This window comes from Triticum aestivum, chromosome 6A (assembly GCF_018294505.1).
Source record: "Triticum aestivum cultivar Chinese Spring chromosome 6A, IWGSC CS RefSeq v2.1, whole genome shotgun sequence".
Lineage (NCBI taxonomy): Eukaryota > Viridiplantae > Streptophyta > Magnoliopsida > Poales > Poaceae > Triticum > Triticum aestivum.
This window is the reverse complement of record NC_057809.1, coordinates 101,125,834-101,137,059: the sequence shown is the minus strand read 5'-3', so window position 1 is coordinate 101,137,059 and position 11,226 is coordinate 101,125,834. Positions and strand designations below refer to the sequence as shown.

Genomic DNA, 11,226 nt, shown 5'->3' with positions numbered 1-11,226 from the left:
ATCCTAGTTTCACCAGAAAACCATGCAGACACTCCAGTTTTCAAACCTGACACAGAGCAAGAAATTGCACATACCTTCCCTTGGTCTTGCTCTTGTGCTGCTGATCTCCTTGGCCTCTCCGACCAGTTCCTGTACACAGCACGAGGAGGCCTCCCTTCGCCAGTTCCTTGCTGAGCTCTCGCGGGACGGCGGCCTCGCTGCCGCATGGCAGGATGGCACGGATTGCTGCACTTGGAAAGGGATCACCTGCAGCAGTTATAATAGGACGGTCACTGGTGTTTCACTGGCTTCTCAAGGCCTCGAGGGGTCCATCTCACCGTTCCTTGGCAACCTCACCAGCCTCTTGCGCCTCAACCTGTCGTGCAACTTGCTGTCCGGTGGTCTGCCAGTGGAATTGGTGTCGTCCAGCAGCATCACCATACTTGATGTCAGCTTTAACCAGCTCAATGGAACACTCCACAAGCTGCCATCATCAAACCATGCCCGGCCTCTCCAGGTACTGAACATCTCAAGCAACTTATTTTCAGGACAGTTGCCATCCACCACATGGAAAGAAATGAAGAATCTGATTGTAGTCAATGCCAGTAATAACAGCTTTACAGGGGACATACCAACTCATTTCTGTAACAGCTCACCATCATTCGCTGTGCTTGATCTGTGTTTAAATAAATTCAGTGGCAACATCCCCCAATGACTTGGTGATTGCTCCAAGCTGAGAGAGCTCAGGGCCGGGTACAACAACCTCAGTGGAACACTTCCAGATGAACTCTTCAATGCTACTTCATTAGAGCACCTCTCTTTTCCTAACAATGATTTACATGGAGTACTTGATGGTGCACACATAAGCAACCTCAGAAATCTGTCTACTCTTGATCTTGGAGGGAATAGCTTCAGTGGCAATATTCCATATTCTATAGCTGAGCTAAAGAAACTAGAGGAGCTCCACCTAGATCACAACAACATGTCCGGGGAGCTGCCATCAGCTCTGAGCAACTGCACAAATCTCATAACAGTTGACCTCAGGAGCAACAATTTTACTGGAGAACTTACCAAGGTCAATTTCTCCAACCTGCCCAAACTAAAAACTTTAGACCTTCTGTACAACAACTTCAGTGGCAAAATTCCCGAGAGCATATACTCTTGCAGCAATCTGATTGCACTGCGACTATCTGGCAACAAATTAAATGGGCAGCTTTCACCACGAATAGGTGATCTGAAGCACCTCACTTTCCTGTCACTTGCTAAAAATTCTTTCAAAAACATCACAGATGCACTTCGAATCCTTCAGAGCTGTACAAACCTTACAACCTTACTTATTGGGCAGAACTTCAAGGGAGAACTCATGCCAGAGGATGACTGGCTTAATGGTTTTGAGAATCTTCAGATTTTGGACATCGAAGAATGCCCATTGTTTGGGAAAATATCTCATTGGATATCAAGGCTCGCAAATTTGGAGATGTTATTTTTAACTAGCAATCAACTCACTGGACCAATACCAGGCTGGATCAACTCCCTAAGCCATCTCTTGTACATGGATGTGTCAAACAACAATCTTACAGGTGAAATCCCGTTAACCTTAATGGAAATGCCAATGCTAAAATCAATTGAAAACGCAACTCATTGGAAGGCAAGGCCAAGGGTCTTTGAGCTGCCTGTTTATGATGGTCCATCACTTCAATACCGCGTTGTTACATCTTTCCCGACAGTGTTGAATCTAAGCAACAACTACTTCACAGGTGTGACCCCCCCACGGATTGGTCAGTTGAAAGTGCTTGTTCTACTTGATTTCAGTTTCAACAAGTTATCCGGGCAGATCCCACAATCGGTTTGCAACCTCACAAACTTGCAGGTGCTAGACTTGTCCAGCAACAATCTCACAGGTGCTATCCCAGCTGCATTGAATAGCCTGCACTTCCTTTCAGCATTCAACATTTCGAACAATGACCTAGAAGGGCCTATTCCATCTGGAGGCCAGTTTAATACATTTCAAAATTCTAGTTTCGATGGGAATCCAAAGCTCTGTGGCTCTATGCTCACTCACAAATGTCGTCCAGCTTCAACACCTCTAGTTCCAAGAAAACAAGGAAATAAGGTCATTTTTGCAGTTGCATTTGGTGTGTTCTTTGGAGGTATTGCTTTTCTTTTGTTGCTGGGGCGTCTCCTTGTCTCAGTCAGGATGAAGGGTTTTACAGCAAAAAGTCGAAGGAAGAATAACGGAGGCAATGAGGCAACTTCATTCTACTCTAGTTCAGAGCAAACACTAGTGGTGATGCAGAGGCCACAAGGAAAAGGGGAAGAAAACAAGCTCAAATTCGCCAACATTGTGAAAGCTACGAACAACTTTGACAAGGAGAACATCATTGGATATGGAGATTATGGATTAGTCTACAAGGCAGAGCTACCTGATGGATCCAAGCTGGCAATCAAAAAGCTCAATGGTGAAATGTTTCTGATGGAAAGAGAATTTAGAGCAGAGGTTGATGCACTCTCCATGGCACAGCATGAAAATCTTGTACCATTGTGGGGTTACTGCGCACAGGGAAACTCAAGGCTGCTCATTTATTCTTACATGGAGAATGGCAGCCTGGATGATTGGCTTCATAACAGGGATGATGATGCCAATTCCTGTCTTGACTGGCCGACTCGGCTCAAGATTGCACAAGGAGCGAGCCTGGGCCTTTCTTATATCCATGATGTCTGCAAGCCTCAGATTGTCCATCGTGACATCAAATCCAGCAACATCCTACTGGACAAAGAATTTAAAGCTTATGTTGCAGACTTTGGGCTAGCCAGATTGATCCTTCCCAACCAAACACATGTCACAACTGAGTTAGTTGGCACAACGGGTTACATTCCCCCTGAGTATGGGCAAGCATGGGTTGCTACGTTAAGAGGTGATATGTACAGTTTCGGGGTAGTCCTTCTTGAGCTGCTCACATGGAGGCGACCTATTCCAGTCCTGTCTACGTCAAAAGAACTTGTCCCGTGGGTTCTACAGATGAGGTCTGAGGATAAGCAGATTGAGGTCCTGGATCCAACACTTAAAGGAACAGGGTATGAAGAGCAAATGCTGAAGGTGCTTCAAACTGCTTGCAGGTGTGTCGATCATAATCAATTCAGGAGGCCAACTATCATGGAAGCAGTCTCCTGCCTGGCCAGTATAAATGCTGACCTGGACACATGAAAGTCAACCACGAGTGGATAAATTCCACATGGTAGCTAATATTGTACTTTACACAGAGATTCAATTTTTCCAGCTTCACTAGAAGCACTAGTTCTGATTAGCCTTACTTTATTTGTGTACAGTGCCCAACAGATTCGCATTTTGAACTTTACATATGTTTTTTAGGAAAGTTCTTCTCAGTTCATCTTCATTGTGGATGCTTCTTAAAGTATTATGTATGCTCAAGCTTTACAAGCTTGGGGAAAATAATAAACAAGTGAAATTATCGCCTTGTTTTGTCAGTGAATGTTAAACATGGTTTCCATTCAAGTGCAGACACTATTGGTTTCAGCTGTTTGCTTCAGATTAATGGATTCGCTTGTTGAAACTTGAAACCAGCAGTGTTGGAGTTGGATTGTTATATATACTACCGAATTTTGGTCCAAGCATGGAATTCAGTGGATTGAGAACGCAATACAGCTACGATATATGAACCCACGGACCTTGCGTTGCAGCATGATCGATGCGACTCACCGAGCTACCCCCGACGGCCACGGTCGCCGCCCTATAGACGATGTCCGGGTCGGCATTTCGCAGAACAGGTTGAGCGCGCCACGCTGCTGCGGTCCGCCAAGAACGCGCCGTGGCGTTCCCCACGGCGGCTCCCCAAGGACGACTCTGCGCCGGAGGGATAGTTTCATGTAGCACGCTTGGGAAGAAGAGATCCTGCGAAGCAACGGCGGTCGGCGGCGCCCGTACGGTGGCGGGAGGGGAGGAGGTAAGAGTGCTGGAGGTGCGGCTCGTCGGAAGTTTTTTTTTTCCTTTTCTTTTGGACTGGACTCATCGGGGGAGAGGCTACAGCACAGCGATCGCCCTTGATGGGTCGGCCCAGTTAGCTGCCACTGCTACCTGAGTTTAGTGCGTCAGGTGCCAGTTTTTATTGATTTATTTTCATTTTTGGTTTTTTTAGTTTTAGCTTGGATTTCTCTTTTCCTTTGGTTTCTTTATTCTTAATTTTTTCTAAAATTTATTTTAAAAAATGGAATTTAAAAACTTTCATGGAATTAAAAAAGTTCGCTTGCATTTAGAAAATGTTCGTCCTCTATTTAGAAAATGTTCATCATGTTTAATGTGTATTGGAAAAATACTCATGGTATTTATAAAAATGATCACTGTGTATTATAAAAAGTTTAGTCATGTTTTAAAATTTTGGTCATTGTGTATTAGAAAAATGTTATCTGTAACTAAAGAAAATGTTCGCCTTGTATTTTTTTAAATGTTCATGAATTTTAAAATGTCAATGCAAAACGAAATAAGAGAGAGAGAGAGAGAGAAAAAAGGAAAAGAACGTGTATTTTTACTAACAAAGAAAACAAACAAATAGTAAAGGGTCAAAAATAAAAAAAAGGGAAAATGGAAAGGAAAGAAATGAAAGAAATCACAAAAAGGTGCAGAAATGAAAAACAAAAAAATGCACGGACGTACCGTAGGGCCAACAAAAGCACATGTCAGAGTTGGACCGGCACAATGCATGCGGCTGTAGGTGCGTCAAATAGGAAATGCATATGGTTTGCTCAAATGAAAGCAAGACTGCAGTTTTTTCACCAATCTTTTGAAGAAATGGTTGGGCTAGCACTATGGTTTCCCCCCTTGTGAACGCCGGTGACACAACGGTTCATGCCCTGCCCGCCTCCGTTCGCTGCTCCAGCAGAAGAAGGAGAGGGGGGGGGTGGGTGCTTCTCATATCTCTACTACTCCTTCCTTTTCAAAATATAAGGCGCTGATTGACTTTTCTGGTCTTTACAAAACTTTGACTATGATTTTTATGTATTATATGTCTATAAAATTAGTATACACACATATGAAATAATTTTTTTTGCAAATACGACCGATGCCATTTGTACATGTTTAATCCATGTACTTTGGATCATGTGATGCTGGAGATCTACATCCCCTTCCAATGCTGGTGGTTGATGGTGGTTTCTGTTTTGTCTACAAAGTTTTTAGAGCACTCATCAAATTGAAATAGTTGGCCAGATTCACAGGGAACGCATTAGGCAACGAAGACCAGTGAATGAATTAGCAAAACTAACCTTATTTTGATCCACATGTTTGTCTTTTTTCTTCTACACAGCAGGCGAAAAGGATATGTTGATGAAATATGTGCGCACATTCTAAACATCTTTGAAGTACTCCCTGCGGTCCTTTTTAGTTCGCATATAAGATTTGACTAAAGTCAAGCCTCGTAAAGTTAGACCAGCTTTGTAGAAAAAAGTGTCAACATTTATAATCTGAAATCAATACCACTAGATGTGTCATGACTTAAAGTTTCATATTATATAACTTTAGCATGACAGATATTGATATTTTTTCATATAAATACGGTCAAACTTTGTGAAGTTTGATTTCAGAGAATTCTAATATGCAGAGTAAAAAGGATCGAAGGGAGTAATATGCACATTCTAAACATCTTTGAGGCAAACTTAAAAAAGAAATGCACACTTTTCAGCTATGTTTAGGCCTCAAACATTGCTTTCTGTTTTTTAAAGACCGACGGAGATCCATTTTGATTTACTTCCGATCGATCGGTTTTCATGTTGTTAAATTAAACTGTTCCTCAGTGCCAAGCTAAGGGACCCACAGTACGCTTTTCTCTAAAATGAAAAGGCTTGATAATAGGTGGATACATGATAACAAGGTAGCAAGAAAACTTATAAAATGCCCATTTGAGTACATAATGTTGTTTAAGTGATGCATCTTAGGTGCACATGAATGCTGAATAATAATGGGTTAATTAGATAAATGTCACTCCAATTATAGCAATCAGGCCACCTTTGAATTTAAGAAACTATTATCTCCTTTTGAGATTGTCTTCACTGCTTGTGTACATCTATCCTATTGGGCAGGTCTACTGAAGGGCAAGGAACGAACGGAACTGGAGCATGGCGCGGCAGGAGATGATGAGGCTCTATGCGACGGCGTACGCGGGCACCGACCTGGGGTGATTCTGGCGCTGCACTTCTTAAAAGCCCCCCCTTTTGAAGCTGTTCGGGCGCTGCACTTCTTAAAAGCTCCCCCTTTTGAAGCTGTTCGGTCGTGCTATGCTCCTGCTGTATCGCATCTGCGTAGGCTGCGGTGTTTTGCTGAACTTTTGCTACTTTGTTGCATGGTGACAGTGCTCCAGGGTTTTTGCCTCGTAGTGGGTGTTTCGATTGCGAGCGCCCACAGCGGGTTTCCCTAGAGTGTTTGAACTTGCCTTTTCCCTTTTCTTTTTCGTTTGAACTCGGATATGGCTGTATTTCCATTATTTCTATAATGGAAAGAGGATTAGCCGGTTCAAAAAAAATTATACCGATTCATAAAAATGCCACTGCAATTTTCAAACTTTAAAAAATGCCACTGCAATTTTTGCAAACTTTGAAAAACGCCACTGCAGACTTCGAAAAATGCCACTGGAAATGGCATGAAATGGCATTTTTCAAAGTTTAAAAATTGCAGTGACATTTCTCGAAATCACCAAATTTGGAGTGGCATTAATCAAATTAAATATAATATACAGGTATGTTCATCAGTCATCACAGAAACTCTAATCACCCATGTAAATTTCTTCCCATTACATCACAAGGTGGTCACGTCCCACGTAGGCACTCCCCAAGGCCTAGGTGGCAGGCAATTTCTTTGCTTACGTGACGTCTCTTGCATCTCCATGCATGCCAAGTCTACGTTCTAATCTGAAACTGAAGACTCGACTGTGCAAAGTTGACACCTGACAGCCAACCAGCACCTAATGTCCTAATTAGATTCACAAGGAACACATTACATGAGTGAATAAAGTAGAAGTAACAAACTAAGTAACGGCCAAGTAAATAAAAACACCAAAAAGAGAGAGACCAAGAACGGACACCACTGACCAGTGACCACCTGCTGCGATTAGTAGAGACTTGTTGCATAGTCAAGTTGGTAAAAATAATACTTCTCCGATGGGGCATATCATATCGTATCCATCAGATCATGTAGTTAAACAAAATGCATCATTGTACCATTACCGATTCAATAATCCGAGAATCAAAGGGTGGCTACCAAAAGCACCAATTGTTTTGTGCAACAGGGTCTGGGCTTTTTGATAGAGTATTGGCTTATTGCAAGGCGGCCTCAACCGAAACGTGATGGCGTGGGTGAGAGCCAGGAAGCTGCTGCCCGAGGCAAGTGTGAAGAGCACCAGTGTGGATGTGCGCCCGCACAGCCCCTGATCCTTGACCCAAACCTGCTCTCTTCTGTGGTCAATGTGAGAGTCCAATCCTCCCTCTCCTTCCTCCTCGCCCTCTTTCCTGACCAGGTCAGGTTCAATCATCTGGTTCTCCTGCTAAAGCTTTGATTAGGAAACCATGCAGAAGCAGCAGCTCCGTTCCTCATGCAAGGAGTGCAGCAACGGATTCTCCATGCGTCTCCTTGGCTATGCTGCTCTTGTGGTGGTGGTGCTGCTGCTGTCCATGGCCTCTACAGCCAGTTCTTGCACGGAGGGGGAGAAGGGCTCCCTCCTGCAGTTCCTGGCTGGGCTATCGCGGGACGGCGGCCTTGCAGCGTCATGGAAGCGGGACAGCACCGACTGCTGCGTGTGGGAAGGGATCGCCTGTGGTGCGGATGGGTCAGTGACAGACGTCTCGCTGGCTTCGAGGGGCCTTGAGGGGCGCGTATCGCCGTCGCTGGGCAACCTCACCGGGCTGCTGCGCCTCAACCTGTCCCACAACTCGCTGTCGGGTGGCCTGCCGCTGGAGCTCGTGTCGTCCAGTAGCATCATCGTCCTTGATGTCAGCTTCAACCGCCTCAGAGGAGACATGCAAGAGCTGCCATCTTCAACCCCTGCACAGCCTCTGCAGGTATTGAACATCTCGAGCAACTTGTTCACAGGAGGGTTTCCATCGACGTGGCTAGTGATGAACAACCTGGTCGCGCTCAACGCCAGCAACAACAGCTTCAGTGGGCAAATACCGAGTCATTTCTGCAGCAGCTCGTCATTGTTAGCTGTGGTTGAGCTCTGTTACAACCAATTTACAGGCAGCATCCCTCCAGGACTTGGCAACTGCTCCATGCTCAGAGTGCTCAAGGCTGGTCACAACAACCTCAGGGGGGCTCTCCCCAATGAACTCTTTGATGCTTCCCTACTGGAGTACCTCTCGCTTCCGGACAATAATTTAGATGGAAAGCTCGATGGCGCACAGATAATCAAGCTCAGAAATCTGGCTAACCTAAATCTTGGAGGAAACAATTTCAGCGGCAAGATTCCAGACTCAATAGGCCAGCTCAAGAAATTAGAAGAATTGCATCTGGACCACAACATGATGTCAGGGCAGCTGCCGTCAGCTCTGAGCAACTGCACAAATCTCATAACAGTTGACCTCAAGAGCAACCACTTCAACGGAGTACTTTCCAAGGTCAACTTCTCAAGCCTGCTCAATCTGAAGAATTTAGATCTTCTGTACAACAACTTCACCGGCACAATTCCAGAAAGCATATACTCTTGCAGCAAGCTGGCTGCACTGCGGATATCTGGCAACAACTTGCATGGGCAGCTTTCACCAAGAATAGCCAGTTTGAAATCCCTTACTTTCCTATCACTTGGTTTCAACAATTTTACAAATATCACAAACACACTCCGGATACTCAAGAATTGTAGGAACCTCACTTCCCTACTTATCGGGGGGACCAACTTCAAGAGTGAGTCCATGCCAGAATATGAAATAGTTGATGGTTTTCAGAATCTTCAGGTTCTTTCAATAGCTAGTTCCTCATTGTCTGGAAACATACCCCTTTGGCTATCAAAGCTGGCAAAGCTGGAGATGTTATTTTTGCAAGATAACCAACTCAGTGGGCCAATACCAGGCTGGATCAAAAGCCTAAAGTTACTGTTCCATCTAGATATATCAAATAATAACATTACAGGTGAAATTCCAACAGCCTTAATGGAGATGCCAATGCTAAATTCAGATAAGATTGCGCCCCGTTTGGACCCAAGAGCCTTTGAACTTCCTGTCTATGCAACTCCATCACGTCAATATCGGATAACCAGTGCTTTCCCAAAAGTATTGAATCTAGGAAATAATAAGTTCACCGGTGTGATCCCTGAGGAGATTGGTCAGTTGAACTCGCTTGTTATACTGAACTTCAGTTCAAATAGCTTATCAGGAGAGATACCACGGCAGCTCTGCAACCTGATAAATCTGCGGGTGCTGGACTTATCTAGCAATCATCTCACAGGTATAATCCCATCGGCAATGAAGAACCTGCACTTCCTTTCAGCATTCAACATTTCCCACAATGACCTCGAAGGAAAAATTCCAGATGGAGTCCAGCTAAGTACATTCTCAAATTCTAGCTTTGAGGGGAATCCAAAGTTGTGTGGCCATATTCTTCATCGCAGTTGTGATTCAACTGAAGGACCTTCGGGCTTCAGAAAACACTGGAGCAAGAAATCCATTATGGAAATTACATTCGGTGTGTTCTTTGGAGGAACTGCTATTCTTTTTGTGCTTGGGGGTCTCCTTGCAACATTCAAGCATACCAGTTTCATAACCAAAAACAGGATCAGCAATAACGGAGATGTGGAAGCTATTTCAATCGAGATTGATTCAGAAGAATCATTAGTGATAGTGCCACGAGGAAAGGGAGAAGAAAGTAACCTCACATTCGCTGACATTGTGAAGGCTACAAATAACTTTCACCAGGAGAACATCATCGGGTGCGGAGGTTATGGACTGGTCTATAAGGCTGATTTACCTGATGGCCTCAAACTGGCTATCAAGAAGCTTAATGATGACATGTGTCTGATGAACAGAGAATTCACTGCAGAGGTTGATGCACTCTCAATGGCACAGCACGACAACCTTGTACCGCTCTGGGGTTATGGCATACAGGGAGATTCAAGATTCCTCATATATCCCTACATGGAGAATGGCAGCCTGGACGACTGGCTTCACAATGGGGATGGTGGTGCAAGTTCATTTCTTGACTGGCCAACACGGCTGAAGATCGCACAAGGAGCAAGCCAGGGCCTTTCTTATATCCATGGTGTCTGCAAGCCTCACATTGTCCACCGTGACATAAAGTCCAGCAACATCCTGCTTGACAAAGAATTCAAAGCTTATATTGCAGATTTTGGGCTCTCCAGGTTGATTGACAGTCAAACCCATTTCACAACTGAGCTAGTTGGCACTCCGGGCTACATCCCACCTGAGTACGGACAAGGATGGGTTGCTACACTGAGAGGTGACATGTACAGTTTTGGCATGGTCCTACTTGAGCTGCTCACTGGAAGGCGGCCTGTCCTGGTCTTGTCTTCATCAAAAGAACTAGTGAACTGGGTACAGGAGATGAAATCAGAAGGGAGGCAGCTTGAGGTCCTGGATCCTACACTCCGGGGCACAGGGTATGAAGAGCAGATGTTGAAGGTGCTCGAAGCCGCTTGCAAGTGTGTACACTATAATCCTTTCGTGAGGCCAACCATACAGGAGATAGTCTCCTTCCTTGAAAGTATAGACGCCAAGCTGCAGACACGAAATTCAGTTAAGATAGAAAGTGGTTAGACATGATTATCTTGTAGTCAATTGCACATGGCAGACGTAGCTTCCATCTAACTAGTACTGTCTAATCTTATACTCCCTCCGTCCCAAAATAAGTGTCTTGAGCTTAGTACAACTTTGTACTAAAGTTAGTACAAAGTTGAGACACTTATTTTGGGACGGAGGAGTAATTCTTTTGCATGGCTGCTAACAGGTTAAAGTTTGTAATTCATTCATGGCCTTCCTTTTCTCAAATTATCATATACTCCATGGTAAACAAGTGCAAAATTACTCAGTTCTTATCCAGCATGCTCATTAAGAATTCCACATAAGTGGAGAGTTAGAGTGCAAAATCCCTACATGTTACTAGGGTTCAGTTAAGTGGGCAAAATGCCCTTTCACAGAAGTACCACTGACTCGATACGATACAAGGCGACAATATACATGAACCAAACCGTTCACCAAGCTTCGCATCGGCAATGTAAAGAGCACAGCAAGCACATAATA

At 44.3% G+C, this 11,226-nt stretch overlaps 1 protein-coding gene, 1 long non-coding RNA gene and 1 pseudogene across 2 annotated transcripts in view; 2 read left to right on the top strand and 1 right to left on the bottom strand.

The window, feature by feature from the left end:
- The window catches only part of LOC123132296 (uncharacterized), an 11,264-nt gene extending 7,278 nt beyond the window's left edge, over positions 1-3,986 (bottom strand). Inside the window, exon 1 of the long non-coding RNA XR_006464620.1 lies at positions 3,698-3,986. This is a non-coding gene — a long non-coding RNA (uncharacterized lncRNA). The remainder of the gene's footprint in view (positions 1-3,697) is intronic.
- On the top strand, positions 14-3,391 carry LOC123132295 (tyrosine-sulfated glycopeptide receptor 1-like; annotated as a pseudogene).
- A 3,368-nt stretch (positions 3,987-7,354) lies between the features above and the next one.
- LOC123132291 (tyrosine-sulfated glycopeptide receptor 1) lies at positions 7,355-11,014 on the top strand. Its single transcript, XM_044552086.1, has one exon. The coding sequence runs from the start codon at positions 7,549-7,551 to the stop codon at positions 10,741-10,743; it is 3,195 nt and encodes a 1,064-aa protein (XP_044408021.1). The 5' UTR covers positions 7,355-7,548; the 3' UTR covers positions 10,744-11,014.
- Positions 11,015-11,226: the final 212 nt, after the last annotated feature.